Below are 20001 nucleotides of genomic sequence, written 5' to 3'. Positions count from 1 at the left end.
AGAAAGGGATAAAAATTAGGAGTCTGGGATTATAACAGATGCATACTACCATATATAAAAATAGATAAACAACAAGCTCTTACTGTATAGCACAGGGAACTATATTCCATATTTTGTAATAATCTAGAAGGGAAAAAAACTGAAAAGACTACCTATATACACATATGCATGCATGCTAAGTTGCTTCAGTCGTGTCTGACTCTTTGTGACCCTATGGACCATAGCCTGCCAGGTTCCTCTGACCATAGGCCAGAATACTAGAGTGGGTTGCCATGTCCTTCTCCAGGGTATCTTCTAGACCCAGGGACCGAACCCAGGTCTCTTATACCTCCTGCATTGGCAGGCAGGTTCTTTACCCCTAGTGCCATCTGGGAAGCCTAAATATATATATATATATATATGAATTCCAGAAAAATATCTATTTCTGCTTTATTGACTATGCCAAAGCCTTTGACTGTGTGGATCACAATAAACTGGAAAATTCTGAAAGGGATGGGAATACCAGACCACCTGACCTGCCTCTTGAGAAACCTGTATGCAGGTCAGGAAGCAACAGTTAGAACTGGACATGGAACAACAGACTGGTTCCAAATAGGAAAAGGAGTACGTCAAGGCTGTATATTGTCACCCTGCTTATTTAACTTATACACAGAGTACATCATGAGAAACGCTGGGCTGGAAGAAGCACAGCTGGAATCAAGATTGCTGGGAGAAATATCAATAACCTCAGATACGCAGATGACACCACCCTTATGACAGAAAGTGAAGAGGAACTAAAAAGCCTCCTGATGAAAGTGAAAGAGGAGAGTAAAAAAGTTGGCTTAAAGCTCAACGTTCAGAAAATGAAGATTATGGCATCTGGTCCCATTACTTCATAGGAAACAGATGAGAAACAGTGGAAACTGTCAGACTTTATTTTGGGGGGCTCCAAAATCACTGCAGATGGTGATTGCAGCCATGAAATTAAAAGATGCTTACTCCTTGGAAGGAAAGTTATGACCAACCTAGAGAGCATATTAAAAAAGCAGAGATATTACTTTGCCGACAAAGGTCCATCTAGTCAAGGTTATGGTTTTTCCAGTGGTCATGTATGGATGTGAGAGTTGGACTGTGAAGAAAGCTGAGCACTGAAGAATTGATGCTTTTGAACTGTGGTGTTGGAAAAGACTCTTGAGAGTCCCTTGGACTGCAAGGAGATCCATCCAGTCCATCCTAAAGGAGATCAGTCCTGGGTGTTCATTGGAAGGACTCATGCTGAAGCTGAAGCTCCAATACTTTGGCCACCTCATGCAAAGGGTTGACTCACTGGAAAAGACCCTGATGCTGGGAGGGATTGGGGGCAGGAGGAGAAGGGGACGACAGAGGATGAGATGGCTGGATGGCATCACTGACTCGATTGGACGTGAGTCTGGGTGAACTCCGGGAGTTGGTGATGGACAGGGGCCTGGCGTGCTGCAATTCATGGGGTCACAAAGAATCGGACACGACTAAGCCACTGAACTGAACTGATATATATATGTATATAGGAGAAGGAAATGGCAACCCACTCCAGTATTCTTGCCTGGAGAATCCCATTGACAGAGGAGCCTGGCAGGCTATAGTCCATGGGGTTGCAAGAGTTGGACATGACTTAGCGACTAAACCACCACAAATATATATATATATATATATGTATATATACACACACACACACGTATAACTGAATCACTTGCTGGACTCCTGAAATTAACACAACACTGTAAATCAACTATATTTCAATTTAAAAGAGGGGTTTGCAAGAAGAGAGGGAAACAACCAGTCATAGTCGTGAGAGCAGAAAGAGTACAGACTGGGGACCAGAGGGCAACGGGAGAGCTTTGAATGAGAAATGGTGAACATCAGTTTTCTATGGCCAGCGCCTCAAGTGATGCACCCGTTTGTGTCCTTGTGCTTCTCTTGTTGTAGACTGGTTGCTCCTGGTCAACCCAAGCTCCAGACCAACCTACTTTTAACCAAAGTCATGTTTAAAACCTCAAATGTCAGAACCAGTGCAATGGTTGAGCCAAGTTGTGTGAAGTTTTCTATGTAAGAATGAGCAAATAACCTCTCATAGCCTCAGTTGCCTTGTAAAAGGGGAATAATCTTATCACCTGTTTAATGTGATTTTTAATAATTAGTATGATGTATATTAACACACTTTACATTGTGCCTAGAACTCATAAATAGTTTTACAAAAGGTCTGAACTATTTGTGTGCCCTAAAGGACTGTATGTGGCATATGAAAGTGCTCAAATACACTGCTGAGTCCAAATCTGATGCACGATGAAGAAGGAACATTCTTTAGCTATTTCTGATCTGGTAATGTAATGGCTAGCCAGCCATCTTGCAATAGTTATGCCAGACCTGAAGCAACTCTAGCACTGTAGCCAACTGTCTTTGGAAACAAGATCAAATGATCAATCCATCAGTAAATTATTGATTCAGCTCCCTGCTCTGCACAGGCGATAAGATTCTTGACCTTAAGAGTCAAGTCAGGTAGACTACATAAATGAATCTTTATAGACAGTGTTGTACAGAATATAACCTACAGGAAAGTTGGCTGCGGTAATTAAGGAATACTGCACAGAGTTGAAAATTGAACTTAAGTGGACGGAGGAACCTGGCAGGCTACAGTCCATGGGGTCACAAAGAGTCGGAGCACACACACACATACTCTGGTTGGGGGCTTGCCAGATGGTGCTGGTGGTAAAGTATCTGCCTGCCAATGCAGGAGACCCAAAAGATGCAGTTTCAGTCCTTGGATTGGGAGGATGCCCAGGAGAAGGAAATGGCAATCCACTCCAGTATTTTTGCCTTGGGAATTCCATGGACAGAGGAGCCTGGTGGGCTACAGTCCATGGGGTCGCAAAGAGTTGGACACAACTAAACACACACCATGCTCTGGCTGAAGAAACTATAGGGCCGTATAACTACAAATGGATATCCCTGTTGACCTGAAGAGTTCATGTATCAGGCCAGTGGCCTCAGCCCTTAAACCTTGAAATCTGATTTTTTTAGTCTCATGTAATAATGAAAACTGGAGCTTCCCAGGTGGTGCAGTGGTACAGAATCTGCCTGCCATGCACAAGACACAGGAGACACAGGATCGATCCCTGGGTCTGGAAGATCCCCTGCAGGAAAAAATGGAAACCCACTCCCGCATTCTTACCTGGAAAATCCCAAGCGCAGAGGAGCCTGGTGGGCTACAGTCCATAGGGTCACAAAGAGTCAGACACAGCTGAGCACACACACAATAATGAAAACAAAATGGACAGTTCATAAATACGTAGTTAATGAAGGGATGATTTGTGCCTGGATTTGACCAATTAGATATGCTTAATGTATTGGGGGAGAGAAGGTTTTTTAAGTGGCAATTTCTTGAGGCATATTATGATACTTTTTTCTCCAATGGGAAGAAAAACAGTTGGTAGATTGCCATAATCCTCGTTTTCAAGTTTTCTGAGTAGGCTTCAGCAAATGTTACCGCAGATGAATGCCAGAGGGTTAAATTCTAAGTATCTGGGCCTTTCGAACTGGCACAGGCATCTTATAAAAGAAAACTTACCGTGGTGGACTTAGTTACAGTGATGCTGCATTTCTGCCAGCAGAGGCAAGATTATGAGATTACATTGGACTGGGTTGCATCCTATTTGTATCTTAACTCTTCAGTGACCCAGACTCTTGGCTCCTATATGCAGAAACCCAAAGTCATTAACTTTGTTTTAGGATACTTTTTTTCAAGTGGGAATATTTTGACACCTCAGAAATTTTATGTGTAAGTGATAGATGAACTATAATTATTCAGGTGAATTATAACTCAGAAGAGTGAAAAGAAATTCAGAAATAAGAACAGAGCCACTGAAACTATATTGGAAATCACAAAGAAGGAAAATAGTAGCAGAAAACTGGAAATACGTAGATCTTAAGAATGGGGAAGTGGGGAGGGGAGTGGGCGGGGAACTATTGCCATCAAGCCTGATGTTAGCCCTCACCAAATTTCTGAAACAAATTAATTCAGCATGTATAGAATGTATGCCTTCTAGATCTCATGTACTTTGTAAAAGTTGGAAAATGAAACAATAATTCCTAAAAGCCAAAATGAAATTGCTAAGTAGTCTGAAATGTCTTCTTTCAAATCATAAGGATCGTCATATTCACTTACCTCTGAAAATACTACCCAGCCGAGGGCCTGATGTTGGACCATGTTCCCTGCACAGTCGCTGTCCTGAGAGTCCCAATCAGAGGGTGGGCTCAGGCACCCCTCCCCTCTCGGTGCTCCCCCCAGTTTGTACACACACCTCTTTTCTCCAGACCAGCGTCCAGAGGGAAGAAATCACAGCCCACGTCTGACTGCACTGCTCTCGTCCCACCATTTTACAAAATGAAGCTACCAGAAACAAACTTAGATTCCTTCAGAGACTCAAATGACTGTTTGGGTCAAAGAAACATACATTCTCAAAACTAGTTTAGTTGGTTGTTACAGCGCCCAAACATCTGCTTCAAAACATCTGCTTTAAATAAACATTTGAAGAGGAATGTATCTACTGTAATGTATTGATTTTTTCCCCTTTTTATGGCAGTTAAGTCAGTAAAACTAAGAGGCATAGGATAATGTGAATCTTTATGGAAAAGTATCTTTAAGGACAAAACATTTTTGTATTGTATAAAATGATATAAAGGTTTTTCCCTGTTAAATTGTATCCTATTGTAGAAACAGAGATGAAAGAGACATTTCTATGAAATAATTTTAGAAACAGAGGGAAAAATTAAACCTTCCAACCAAATGGTATGCGGGTCTCGATGACTGGAACATAGTTGCCCAAAAATATGTCAGTTCAAATCTTCACAGGAAAGATTGAGTGCAGTTCTCACTATTTGTGTATTCATTTATATAAAAAAAGGTCTCCTATAGTTTTTATGTATTTCATTTTTAAATTGCTAAAACCATCCCACATGGTAAAGAAATGAGAGGAAGAATTCAATGATTTCTTAAGTTGTGGTTTTTGACAATGAGATATGTCTCCTACCAGCATAGCAAATAGCTAATAGCCTATCATAAATTCATTTGTTTTAAGACAGACTTCCCTGATAACAGAGGTCAATGGTTCCACAGATTAGTTCAGAATACGGTCTGAGGTTCTGAAAGTCCCTGCCCAGAAAAGAAAAACAATTCATGTGAAGTGAGCTATATTTCAGGAAATGTAACAGAAGGGCATTTATCCTAACAATAATTTAAACTAATGAAAAAATAAATAGAACAATTTTATTTTCTCCTTTTCATTTCCAAAGTCAAATGACTCAGAAACCATCAAGCTAAGAACTTGATCACAGAGCAGCAGTAAGAGTTGATAAGTCCCCAGTTTCAGGCTCTGTTCTAGATCTTAAAAAATGTACTATTCAAGTCATGACCGTGGACAGGATAGTTAAGGACATTTTGGCTGAAATCACAATTCCTGGCTAATTTTAGTCTGATCAGTTAAGCCACCTGTGAGCATCAACCAATCTGAGTCAGTTAATTCAATAAGCACTCTTTAATAGCACATGCATGCATGCTAAATAGCTTCAGTCATATCCAGCTCTTTACAACACTATGGACTGTAGCTTGCCAGGCTCCTCAGTCCACGGGATTCTCCAGGCAAGAATACTGGAGTGGGTTGCCTTGTGGGATTCCCTTCCTCCTAGGGATCTTCCTGACCCAGGAATCAAACCCTAGTCTCAAGTCTCTTGCATTGACTGGCGGGTTCTTTACCACAAGCACCACCTGGGGAGGCTGTCTTACACAAATCATGTCCTTCAGTATTACGTATAGAACTTTGGATAACTAATCAAATGCATGTGCGTTGTATAGAATATAAACATGAAATGTTGGCCTCCTACATTTCACCTTGATACTAACGGTTTGTCAGGGGAGATTTTTCCTAATTTTCTCCACCATATCCACCCACCCCCACCTCCACACCACCCCCACATGGCTGCATCACACCAGCCGCTCCTGTGTGAACTGCTTCAGTCGCCTCCTGTGTTTCTACCTTTGTCCCCAAAGTCTATTCCCCCTTCGAGAGGGTCCCATCAGAAGGACCCTTTTAAAACACAAAGCTGATCACGTCTGTTCCCTGCTCAGAGTCCCTACTGTGGCTTCCAGAGCCCTGCATGGCGGGGCCCTGCACTGCACTCCAGCCTCACCTGCTGTCTCCCTGCCCTGGGTCGTTGTGCTCCAGTCACTCCAGCCTTCTGGCAGGTTCCAGACCACGCCAGGCACACTCCCTCCTCAGTGTTCTGTACACCTGTTCCCTTCACATAGGTCCCTGCATGGCTCAGCCCTCCACTGAAAGGCCCTCTCAGCAGAGAGGTCTGCCCAGCCATTGACTGTCTGACCTGTAATGATGGCCCATCTCCCTGACAACCACTGCCCGTGGTTCCCTCTCTACTCCCTTGTCTAGCTTTTGTATTAAAAAAATTTTAAGGTGAATTTTTTTTCAATTTTTATTTTATTTTGGGGTATAGTTGATCTACAACATTGTGTAAGTTTCAGGTTACAGCACAGTGGTTCAGTTATGCATATACATGTATCTATTCTTCTTCAGATTCTTTTCCCATATAGGTTATTACAGAACAGTGATAGAGTTCCCTGTGGCATACAGTAGATTCTTGTGGATTGTTTGTTTTATATGTAGTAGTACTAATTTATCCCTCCCCCTACCTTTACCTTTCGGTAACCATGTTTGTTTCCTATGTCTGTGAGTCTGTTTCTGGTTTGAATAGTATGGAAGTTCCTTAAAAAACTGAAAATAGAGCTACCATATGATCCTGCAATTCCACTTCTGGGCGTATACCCCAAGAAAACCATAATTCAAAAAGATACCTGCATCCCTATGTTCACAGCAGCAGTATTTACAGTAGCCAAGACATAGAAGCAACCTGACTGTCCACTGACAGACGAATGGATAGAGAGGTTTCTACATCGCTCATACATAGTATAGCTTATACATCGTATAGTAGTATACACAGTATAGTAGAGCATATACATAGTATACGCTATTAGGTGATTTACTGTAAAATAGGTAATTTATTATATTTCTTCTTTTGCCTGCTTTTTGATGAGAGACTTACAGAAATTTTTTGCAAAACGTGACAAAACAAGGTTCTCTAGATTGCTTTTGGCATTTATGGTCTAAACATAATTGTATTGCATTTTTAACAGCTAAATGAATTCCATAAGAAGAGAACTATACTTACTCTCTACCCTCTCTGCTTGAAACCCACAGACGTCTTGCTGGAAACGCTCTGACGTACATTCCCAAGGGAGCATTTGCTGGCCTTTACAGTCTTAAAGTTCTGTAAGTAAACCAAGTATTCTTTGTTATAGTTCTGACTTTAGTGTCAAGTGGATGCTAATTAATTTGTAAAGACCGAGTTCCTCTAATAAACCATTTAGAGCCATGGGATAATTTATCTAAATTCTAGTCTGTCTTCATTGATATCATAGAACCATGTATCTGGCTGGGTTCATGTGTGAAAAAAACCTCATCTCTCCTTTTCTTACCTTAATATCAAAAATGTATTTGCCCCTAAATAACCAGCTTATCAACTCCAACTTGTGAAAGAGTATTTCCCTTTCTTTTTTGTGCTATGAAGTTGGGGAGAGTTTCTTGAGTCATTCTGATTCAAGTGAATAAATTACTATTATGCTTCCAATCCCAAAGAAAGGCAATGCCAAAGAATGCTCAAACTACCACACAATTGCATTCATCTCACATGCTAGTAAAGTAATGCTCAAAATTCTCCAAGCCGGGCTTCAGCAATACATGAACCATGAACTTCCAGATGTTCAAGCTGGTTTTAGAAAAGGCAGAGGAACCAGAGATCAAATTGCCAACATCCGCTGGATCATGGAAAAAGCAAGAGAGTTCCAGAAAAACATCTATTTCTGCTTTATTGATTATGCCAAAGCCTTTGACTGTGTGGATCACAATAAACTGTGGACAATTCTGAAAGAGATGGGAATACCAGACCACCTGACCTGCCTCTTGAGAAACCTGTATGCAGGTCAGGAAGCAACAGTTAGAACTGGACATGGAACAACAGACTGGTTCCAAATAGGAAAAGGAGTACGTCAAGGCTGTATATTGTCACCCTACTTATTTAACTTATATGCAGAGTACATCATGAGAAACGCTGGGCTGGAAGAAGCACAAGCTGGAATCAAGATTTCTGGGAGAAATATCAATAACCTCAGATATGCAGATGACACCAGCCTTATGGCAGAAAGTGAAGAGGAACTAAAAAGCCTCTTAATGAAAGTGAAAGAGAGTGAAAAAGTTGGATTAAAGCTCAACATAAGATCATGGCATCTGGTCCCATCACTTCACGGCAAATAGATGGGGAAACTGTGGAAACAGTGTCAGACGTTATTTTGGGGGGCTCCAAAATCACTGCAGATGGTGACTGCGGCCATGAAATTAAAAGACGCTTACTCCTTGGAAGGAAAGTTATGACCAACCTAGACAGCATATTCAAAAGCAGAGACATTACTTTGCCAACAAAGGTTCGTCTAGTCAAGGCTATGGTTTTTCCAGTGGTCATGTATGGATGTGAGATTTGGACTGTGAAGAAAGCTGAGCACCGAAGAAATGATGCTTTTGAACTGTGGTGTTGGAGAAGACTCTTGAGAGTCCCTTGGACTGCAAGATCCAACCAGTCCATTCTGAAGATCAGTCCTGGGTGTTCTTTGGAAGGACTGATGCTAAAGCTGAAACTCCAATACTTTGACTACCTCATGTGAAGAGTTGACTCATTGAAAAAGACTCTGATGCTGGGAAAGATTGGGGGCAGGAGGATAAGGGGACGACAGAGGATGAGATGGCTGGATGGCATCACTGACTCGATGGACGTGAGTCTGGGTGAACTCCGGGAGTTGGTGAGGGACAGGGAGGCCTGGAGTGCTGCGATTCATGGGGTCGCAAAGAGTCGGACACGACTGAGCGACTGAACTGAACTGAACTGATGCTGACATAATGAGATTACAGCCTCAAACCATTTGCAGAATTTGTTTCCTTATAATCACTGAATAAAGATCAGCTAAAAAATCTAGTTTATGTTCCACTTGTGAATAGATGTAGAAAAATCTAGTGTGTAGTAGTAAGGTATAGTAAATGCATAGTAAAAATGAGTAGCTTTTTAATTGAAAAATGTTAATTCATTGAGACTTGTAAGAAATGGGCTTTCTTACTGCCTAATGTCCAACTTCCTAATTTTCTATGAGAAAAATCTTTATTATTGGTACCTTCTTCTTCTAGTAACCATTGTTTAATTTTTCAGTTTATTCTGTGTAGGAAAAAAGGGAATGTTTTAGAGGAAATAGATAACACAAGTTGAAAGCTCTACCAAGAAAGTTTTATTTCAGAGAAAATAACCTGATTTTATTTCCTTTCTTTTAGATAAATGTTATGAATGCTAAAGAAGCATTTGGTATATTTCTGCTTAATGGAAACTGCATTCACTGACCTGAGGGATACACAGGCTATTTTAAAAAGCAATTTTGTTTACATTTAATATCTTGTTAAAAGTTAAATTTAAAAGTAGAACTGTTATTCAGTCTTGATCTACTTAGGTGATTGGGTTTGGTCTTCCTACCCTTGAATTATTTTTACTATTGTGTAGGAAGATTTTTAAGTTGTCATACAGCCAATCCTAATGTTAATTCATCATAAGGTAAAATTTAGGGCTGTAGCACTGATTCTAATGGGCCTATATTTCCATGAATCCACCAAAATATTTGGAACCATTCAAAATGCATTAGATACATCAAGTTTAGATAAAACTAAGATGTTTTTCCTATATTGAGCTAGGTACCACTAAGTATTTTGATGACTTGTTAAATTATATTGGAATCAATTATTTTAATCACTTAACAGAATACATATTGGATACACTGAACTAGAGAGTGTGTGTGTGTGTGTGTGTGTGTGTACATGCTCACACACATATCACTCAAAGTGTCATTGAACAAATTATTGCTGGAAATACAAAGATCAGTAAGTATGGCCATGCCCTCAAAGAGCTTACAATCTCGTGGTAGATTGTGGGATGGAGATAGTGTGACCAAGACAGACAAACAGATCGCTCTGGTTCTATGGAACTTCGAGGAAAGGACTCTATCTAGTTTGATGGTTCAGATGCTACTTCCTCGAAGAGATGTTTCTCCAAAGAGATGACCTGGGACCCAGACCTTGAAGCACAGCTAGGGACTAGCCAACCACATTAGGTGGCCGATGGAGGGGGTAATATGCACAGAGACACAGAGGCAGGAGGAACCGAGGACAGCCAGCCCTAAGCAAGTGGTGCTTGAGCATCCAGGACAAAGTGGGAAGGAAATGAAGAAGAGAAAGGGTCCTGGTCACAGGGATCCTGTATGTCATGTCAGAAAAGCCTGGACAGTTTTATGTTCTGAGCAAGATGAGAAGTCCAAAAAGAGATGTAAGCCAAGGACTGACACTTCAGACTTTGCACTACAGCTGGGCCACTGTCAATGTGATGGTGATTCAAAAGGAGCAAGACCCGTACCAGGAATTGTATTCGCTCTTCCCTTTATTTTACTCACTTAAAGACAACAAGCAAACTCAGTTGTTAAATATTTGGAAAGGATTGGATTAGCCAAAAAATTCATTTGGATTTTCCCATAAGATGTAATGAAGAAACCCAAACAAACATTTTGGCCAACCCAATATTCAGTGTTAGAGCAATGGTTCTCAACCATGGTCATCACACCTGCCACAGAATGTTTTGGAAATTTGGGGAGGCATCTTCAGTTTTCCGGATGACTCGCTTGTAGTCAGTTGTCCTACGATGTGCCGCTCAGCCCAGCATAAAGAATCCCTCTGCATTCCTTTTGACTTCTGACCGTCCCTCCACACCAGACATCAGTCAGTAACACTTCCATGGGCTTCCTGGTGGCTCAGTGGTAAAGAATCTGCCTGCCGGCGGAGGAGACACAGGTTCAGTCCCTGGTCTGGGAGGATCCCACGTGCGTGGAGCAGCTAAGCCTGTGTGCCAGAACTACTGAGTCTGTGCCCTACTGAGCCCACATGCTGTGACTGGAGAGCAGCCCCCACTCCACAACTAGAGAAAGGCCCTCGAGGCAGAAATAAATTAAACAAACAATAGCAACAGAAAAAACTGTTATATGTAATAATACTGAGAGGTTTTACCAAAAGTTCCGCATAAGTGTAATAATCTGTACTTGAAAAATTAAATGAAATAAATATAGTCTCTCAAAAATCATTGAATAATTAACACAGCATAATATTTATGTATAATAAATGTATAATAATGTATAATAATTTGTACATCCTGTGATTTCTACCCACATATGTGTTTGAAAATTATATTAGTGCAATAGAATTACCTCAGAAATCACAAAACAAATTAAAGATATATAACCGTGAAGTTGTAAAACATCTTCTTAAAAATATCATTAAATTTGCAGAGAAATGTGAAACACAGGGTTCTCATTGAATTTCATTAACAAAGTTTGCTTTATAAGTATTTCACATTATGGCCTTTTAAAATGTTGGGAGCACAAGCATACAAAATGTATGCTTGATGACTATATAATGGTTTATTTTAGGGTGGCCTGTTGCATATTTAATCTTACTCTTCCACTATCCAGGAGGGTCTACCACCCAGCTTCTATGAAGGCAGTATCACGACTGTTTCTTTTTTCCTATTTGGCCTCAATTTCCTGTTGTCTGTGGTGGGATTTGGCCTCTAGGGCCTCTTGAAGTACTGAAAAGCAGATGCTCACCTCAGATGTGATGGAACTTTGAGATAGGGTGGGTGTTCTCTGTGGTAGTTCAGTCCTATCTTGTAAAAGAGAGAGGATTATTTTGATATCACTCTTGTCAATAAGAAGCATTCATTGGTGAGAACCTCCATGCTCATTTGTGAGAGTGTAATATGTCTTGGCATGTTATCTTTATTTTAATAAAAGTTATTTCCTTCTTTCCCATAAAATATAAAGCAAGCATATTCTGTTGTGTCTTAACTGTAAATTTTAGTCTAGTATCCATTTAGACCTCTAGTCTCATTTCCCTGTTTTTGGACAGAATAACTTCTGATCATGTATTTTTCTCATATCCAACCATCTTCATTAAAAACAGAGGCAAGCATCTGACTCTTTCATAGACAGACCTTCGAAGATAGTCACATCTGAGCATCACATATATAATGATACATATATTCCCTTATTATAAATTACTTTTATTTCTCCTTTATAATGCAGTTAAAGCAGTATATTATGTTGAGTCTTTTCCTTTAAAATGATGTGTGTAGATAGCTCTATTTTTATGAACTTTATCTTAACACAACAGATGAAGCATTACAAAATACTTGGTTTTAAAGGGAAAATTGGGCCCAATAAGGTTGCAAACCACAGTGCTAGAGGTAAAATGCTGAGCAAGGCAGGCCTGGTGCTACCATTAAGGAAACTGACTCAAATGTTTTATAAAGCCCAAAAGTCACTGGAAGAAAGAAATAATTGATTATACTGTAGCATGGTGAGGAAGGTAATATACAAGTAATATTCATCTCGGGCCCTGACCAATATAAGGAAGGTAAAAAGAAGGGCAGCTGGTAAAAGGAGGAGAAAGATAGTAGTAATTCAGTCCTAGAAGATGGGAAATGAAGACCCCAACAATCCTTCTTGGTGAGAGCTGTTTTATATCAGAAATCTTGTTATTGTGAGCCTTGGAAGATCATTAAAATTTGAGATGACTATTTGGGCTCCAAAATCACTGCAGATGGTGACTGTAGCCATGAAATTAAAAGATGATTATTCCTTGGAAGGAAAGTTATGACCAACCTAGACAGCATATTCAAAAGCAGAGACATTACTTTGCCAAAAAAGGTCCATCTAGTCAAGGCTATGGTTTTTCCTGTGGTCATGTATGGATGTGAGAGTTGGACTGTGAAGAAGGCTGAGTGCCGAAGAATTGATGCTTTTGAACCGTGGTGTTGGAGAAGACTCTTGAGAGTCCCTTGGACTGCAAGGAGATCCAACCAGTCCATTCTGAAGGAGATCAGCCCTGGGATTTCTTTGGAAGGAATGATGCTAAAACTGAAACTCCAATACTTTGGCCACCTCATGCGAAGAGTTGACTCATTGGAAAAGACTCTGATGCTGGGAGGGATTCCGGGCAGGAGGAGAAGGGGACGACAGAGGATAAGATGGCTGGATGGCATCACTGACTCGATGGACGTGAGTCTGAGTGAACTCTGGGTGTTGGTGATGGACAGGGAGGCCTGGCGTGCTGTGATTCATGGGGTCGCAAAGAGTCGGACACAACTGAGCGACTGAACTGAACTGAACTGATTCCTGTAAATATAGGTCTTCATAAAAATTAATTATTGGTTTGGTATTGCAAAATTCCCAGTCATGTGGAATTCTGAACCAGCTTCCCCTCAACAAAGGTTCATTCTCTTGTGTAAGCCATTCAGTCAAGCAATGGCTTGTCCTCCTTTGCCACCAGCACCAGAACCAAAGCCACATGGAGGGAATGGATAGAACTAGCCATAGGAGTGTCACAATTAGCCAGAGTTCTCTCATTCCAGAAAAAGAGCCTGGAAACTACTTGATGTCTAATCATGGGGCAAGTAGGCAGAGAGAATACCTGAGGATCAAGCCAGTATTACAGAGTACCCTTTCAACATATAATTTCATCTCTCCTACTTCACTGTACCTGTACCTGATCTTATTTAGTGCTATTGGCAAAAAAATAAATAAAAAAAGATAATTTATTGTTAAAGTAGTTTGGGGACGCTATAATGTAATTGTGAATATTTTAAAACTCCTAGGGGAAAGAAATTAAGAAAATATGAAGTCATCCTTTGTCTCTAGAGAAAGTGTTTCATTTTCTTTTCTCACCCATATGTGAATGATAAAAATGAAGTTGTAAGTACCTAAGCTCTTACTCAGTTCATGGTAAATTCTGCTTATATTGACTGCACTGAATAAAGGATTATTTATAAAAGAAATCAGCAGCTGTGTTGTGAATGCACTCTGTTTTAATTGCACTCCATAGTGCTATAAACCCTTTGTTTTGTCTCCCACTGGAATATCTTAAAAACAGAATTTTCTAATTAGCTCACTGGAGACTTGTAAGTCTATAATGAAGATAATTTATTTTTGTTTTGTCATTTGAAAGTAATTAAAAGTTATTTATTTAGGGAGAGATCAGAACTTAAGTGATTTTTTTTAATTGTATTTTTGGTGTTTTACTGATAGATATGGTAGAAAATTAAATTGCAGGGAGGTAGCTCAGGGTATGGAGAAGGAAATGGCAACCCACTCCAGTACTCTTGCCTGGAAAATCCCGTGGATGGAGGAGCCTGGTAGGCTGCAGTCCATGGGGTCGCTAAGAGTCAGACACGACTGAGCGACTTAGCAGCAGCAGCAGCAACTCAGGGTAGCTTTAAAAGTCATCATAGTAAAGTTTAAGTTCCATTTTCTGAAGTCAAATATATAAAACTACCAAGAAAGTTTGCAACTATTCAGTGAAGAAAAGCTATTTAAATACTCTAATTTTCCAATATTTTAGAAAGACAACATTATAAAAGTTTCAGTATTTGGTTAGCAAAGCATAGGAGGACAATTCAATACATACTTTGAGCCAGTAACATTTTACCTACAAAGCTTAGACATCGTTTAATTCTATTATCTATATCTTATCATTTAAATTTAGCACACAATTAATGAGGCATTTAGAAAACATTTTTGTCAAGTTAACATTACATCATATATTAAAACTGCTTGGAAAGGTATAAAATAACGTAGAAATGTAAACTTTTAATATTTAGGTAAATTATGCAAAGTACAGCATTTGAGCTACAATTTTCCCAGTTCTCTAACCAGTAATGAAAGTGTGAGGTCTCTCCAAATCTTGACCTTGTTCTTAAAGAACTAATATATTTTGAGACTTTTGATTTATGAAATGTTAATTTAATGCAAGATTAAAATAATGAAATTACTTGTTTAAAACTACTGGATTACAAGTGACAGAATTATATTTCTTAGAAAACTGAATCTCAGTCCCAGTGAGAAAAGCATAAATTTTATGATCTCCAAATAGCTCAGATGGTAAAGAATCTGCCTGCAATGCAGGAGACCTGAGTTCAATCCCTGGGTTGGGAAGATCCCCTGGAGGAGGGCATGACAACCCACTCTGGTATTCTTGCCTGGAGAATTCCCATGGACAGAGGAGTCTGGCAGGCTACAGTCCATGGGGTCTCAAAGAGTCTGACAAGACTGAGTGACTAAGCACAGCAAATGTTTTTCACCTCTTATTCGATATGAGCTTACATGCATATATGAAAAAGCGAGTGTTAGTTGCTCAGTTGTGTCTGACTCTGCGATCTCATGGACTGTAGCCCACCAAGTTCCTCTGTCCATGGAATTTTCCAGGTAAGGTTACTGGAGTGGGTTGCCATTCCCTTCTCCAGGGGGTCTTCCTGACCCAGGGAATGAACCCGGGTCTCCTGCATTGCAGGCAGATTCTTTATCATGCAAGCCACCAGGGAAGCCCTAGCATATATGAAAGTATAATAAATGCCTTCATATTTTAACCTTCAAACACCTTATCAATCAGATGATATCATTCTATTCCCATTGTACAGATTAAAAACCAAACAAACAAACACCAAGAATCAAGAAGGTTAAATGGTTTGTTTGCCAAGACTCAGAACTAGACCTCATCTCCAAGCTCAAGACAGCCTCAAGTTCAGGTGAACGTATTCTTAGAAATACTTAGCAGAGTATAGGGTGGTTCTTTGTGTGCAGCGCCTTGCCTCACAGCACCAATGTCATCTGGGAGTTTGTTGGAAATGAAAATTCCCTGGCCCCCACCCAAAGCTACTGAACTAGGAACTTTTAGGGTGGGGCCCAGCAAACTGTACTAACAAGTCTTCAGTGAATTCTGATGACCCCTAAATTTGAGAACCACAGGCATAGAAGTTTTTTTATTGGTCGATTTTCTCATTAATTAAAACATTATATTCAGTACAGCCTCACTATATCGTTAGTTTGGAGAAGAGGTTTAACAAGTCACACAAAAAGGGCCAACCTTTACTGAATGTTTACCAGGCAGCAGGTATTGTTCTATGTACTTTCAGTTATTAGATCATCACAATAAGCCCTGGGGGGTGGGTATTATTACTGATCACTGAGATGTGGAGAGATTGAATGATTTCCCTGAGGCCATGGGGCTACTGGCAGGGAAGAGGTAGTCAAATCCAAGAACCCAGGCTCTTAATCATACTGTATAAGGCATACAACCTGAAAATGTGTACATTTATTCCTCAAGAGAATGCTGCAAGAGGCAGTGGGAAGTATATCAGTCTTTGGAGTCAGAGTGCCTGCAAAATTAGTGTTATAAACATTTCTGAATCAGGTAACAGGGTAATGCATCTAATGAAAATTTTTCCATACTGTTTCCCACTAGCAATGATGTATTTCACTTCCTTGTTGCCAGGTGTTTCCATTCTGTAGCCGCCATGTTCTGAAAAGAACTATTGCAATAGTTCACAAAAGCGTTTATATCAAAATATGACATGTAAGAAGGAGGAATATCTTTAATAGTCTCCTACTGTTATCCTTCCCTGGTAGCTCAGCTGGTAAAGAATCCGCCTGCAGTGCAGGAGAACCAGTTTGATTCCTGGATTGGGACATTCCCCTGGAGAAGGGATAGGCTACCCACTCCAGTATTCTCAGCCTTCCCTGGTGACTCAGATGGTAAAGAATCTGCCAGCAATGAGGGAGACCTAAGTTCAGTCCCTGGGTTGGGAAGATCCCCTGGAGGAGGGCATGGCAACCCACTCCAGTACTCCTGCCTGGAGAATCCCCATGGACAGAGGAGCCTGGCAGGCTTCAGACCATGAGGCCACAAACAGTCAGACATGACTGAGCAGCACAGCACATTATTATCCTTACTTCTATCTTGTCTAATCCATTTGTCACCATGGTGATCCATTAGAAACATGAATAAGATCACATCATTTCCACTCATGTAAACCCTTCAAGGAGAGTTTCTCACCACCTTAAAATAAGCCCTGCGACTCCTTCCCGAGACGGCCTTAGCTTGGCCTCTCTCTCTCGTGCTCACTTATCCCTCCTTGTCACACTGGTCCTTGCTGCTCCTTTAACAAGTCAAGCAAGCTCCAGCCTCAGGGCCTTTGCACTTGCTCTTCTCACTTCCTCAGTAACTTCCCAGATGTTCAAATGTTTTGCTCCCTGACACCATTCTGGTATCTCCTGAAAAATCACCTCCTCAGAGAGATCTTCTCTTGCCACCTTTCAAATTAAACCCTCACCCCCTTATTACCATCTATGCCAAATCCATGGTGCTCACTTTGGCAGCACATATACTAAAATTGGCCCAATACAGAGAAGATTAGCATGGCCGGTGCACAAGGATGATACCCTAATCCATGTTTTCTTCTCTGTGTGTGGTACCTGTCACTTGCCTCAAGTTGTATACTCGTTTGTTAATTTTTAATTATCTGTCTCTCCACATAGGACTTTAAGCTCCCCACAGGCCAAGGTTTTGTCTGATGCTTTGCTGTTTCCCTGACACCTAGAACAGTACCTGACATTGTTATGCTGGATATTGTCAATTATTGCTGCTGCTGCTGCTAAGTCACGTCAGTCGTGTCCGACTCTTTGCAATCCCATAGACGGCAGCCCACAGGCTCCCCCGTCCCTGGGATTCTCAAGGCAAGAACACTGGAGTGGGTTGCCATTTCCTTCTCCAATGCATGAAAGTGAAAAGGGAAAGTGAAGTCGCTTAGTCGTGTCCGACTCCTAGTCCCATGGACTGCAGCCTACCAGGCTCCTCCACCCGTGGGATTTTCCAGGCAAGAGTGCTGGAGTGGGGTGCCATTGCCTTCTCCTAATTATTGCTAACTGTCATTAATGTTTTTCTCCATTTGTTTTGATGTGCAGTATGCTGCAGAACAATCACCTAAGACAGGTGCCCACAGAGGCGCTACAGAACCTGCGAAGCCTTCAGTCCCTGTAAGTATAGTTGAAATTCCAGCATGTTCTCTGGGTCAGTTTGGGAAGGAGCACTGAAATGTCCAATTGACCATTTTAGTAAATTCCTTGGCTAGGGGCTGTGCTTAAATAAGCTGCAAGTGAGGGTTTCCATTAGAGCAACAACGAAATTGTTCTTTTCACCCTCATTAAACAATATATATGGAAAACACCCATGTTGGAGTTTGGGGTTTCAGGGCAGAGACTTAATCAGAAGATCTGAAATGAAAAGCCTCTTGGATGTGTTGGTATCAGGGCTTCCCAGGTGGCTCAGTGGTAAAGAATCCACATGCAGTGCAGGAGACACAAGAGACGCAAGTTTGATCCCTGGGTCAGGAAGATCTCCTGCAGGAAGAAATGTCAACCCACTCCAGTATTCTTGCCTGGAAAACCCCATGGACAGAGGAGCCTGGCAGGCTCAGTCCGTAGGATGGCAGAGTCAGACACGACTGAGTGACTGAACACACACACATATGTTGGTATCACCCCTCTCTACAATATTTTAGTTTCTGAATTCAAATCAGGAATGATACTTTCTCCTTTTATTTAGAAAAATGAGAGTCAAAATCTAGACCTCTTGGTATCATCAGTTTATTCTGTGTTTAGATTATCAGAGCTGCCCTGTAATGCAATTTTGCTGAGTCAAATAAATGCTTAATTTTTTTAAAGTTTATTTTTAATTGATTGATTGCTTTACAACATTGGTTTGATTTCTGTCACACATCTAACCACAGGTGTACTTTTGTCCCCTCACTCTTGAATCTCCATCCTTAATTTTTCAAGTTCTATAGGTGCATCAGGGGACCTCAATTCATGAAGCTATGATCTAATGGTATGTCTTAATGTCATACCGGGCAGGTCTACAAACCAGCGCGTACTCACCACCCCACACAGGGAGACAGACTAATTCAGAGAGTCCCACAGAAAACCACACACACCCCAGATTCACACACCACACACAGGCACTCTAACCCCCACCGCAGTGGTGCTGGCGGTCCTTACTGGGAATCCACAAGTTTTCCATCAGGAGTTTCCACCCTCCTCTTATTTAAAGCCTCTGAATGAATGAAAATTGGTTATTCCTCACAGATAGAACTTTCTTACCAGCTAGATGCTTTGGAGCCTGAGTTATAAGCAGTTGATTACAGTGACTGTTGGACAACACTGTCCCAGGAGGGCTTGACCAGTCAATCTCCATCTCATCAGAATGTATGTGTTTACAGCATATTGCCTGATTTCCAATATCCACATGTGTAATATATGCTTTCATCTTGCTTACACTGAAGGTCCTCATCTGTCAAACAGAATACTGATTTCTGGTCTAGAAGGATGAGGGAAATAAATATATTAAAAAAAGACAAATAAATATTGCAGACTTGAGTTGAACATCGTGGTAAAGAATCCATTGGTTAATAATTACACATAGTTTGCTTAATGCCTTTTACCAAGGTGACTCAAGAGAAGCAGGAACATGAGATGACACTCTGTTCCTTTGATCTCTTTTTTTTAATGAAAGTAAATCTGCGCTGGAGACCATTTTAAGCTTTTGATTCCAGTCGAACAAAGTGACTTCCTAGGTTTTCACCAGCCTAGAGATAAACAAGCCCACAAGAGCCCCTTTGTGGCTGGGGATGGGTCGACTGCGTTTTCAGGAGCTCTGTAGTGGCATCACGGCATCACCCCTCTTTTGTTGCACAAGCCTCTTCCTGAAGGAAAGAAGCAGCCAGAGCAGCAGAGCACTGGAGCTGGGTTGTCTGTGTCAGGGCACAGGGTCTAGTGGTGAATTGAAAAGCGAGATCATAGCAGAGGCCAACAGGAACTTTAAACAGCTGTGAGGCAGGCGGAAGATGGAAGGATAAGGGTTTGTAACCAAAAGCCACCATCAGCTGAAAGAAGACCAC

General features: G+C 40.9%; 1 protein-coding gene and 1 non-coding gene across 2 annotated transcripts in view; both read left to right on the top strand.

The window, feature by feature from the left end:
- Positions 1 to 20001, top strand: part of LGR5 (leucine rich repeat containing G protein-coupled receptor 5) — a 128168-nt gene that overhangs the window by 64144 nt on the left and 44023 nt on the right. Inside the window, 2 exon segments of the mRNA XM_027543365.1 lie at positions 7284 to 7355; positions 18011 to 18082. Coding sequence (XP_027399166.1) covers positions 7284 to 7355; positions 18011 to 18082 — 144 coding nt within the window.
- LOC113893816 lies at positions 17410 to 17516 on the top strand. The gene has a single exon (XR_003511346.1). It is a non-coding gene; the product is annotated as a U6 spliceosomal RNA (small nuclear RNA).

The sequence above is a fragment of the Bos indicus x Bos taurus genome, chromosome 5 (assembly GCF_003369695.1).
Source record: "Bos indicus x Bos taurus breed Angus x Brahman F1 hybrid chromosome 5, Bos_hybrid_MaternalHap_v2.0, whole genome shotgun sequence".
Classification (NCBI taxonomy): Eukaryota; Metazoa; Chordata; class Mammalia; order Artiodactyla; family Bovidae; genus Bos; species Bos indicus x Bos taurus.
This window is presented reverse-complemented; position numbering and strand designations above follow the sequence as displayed.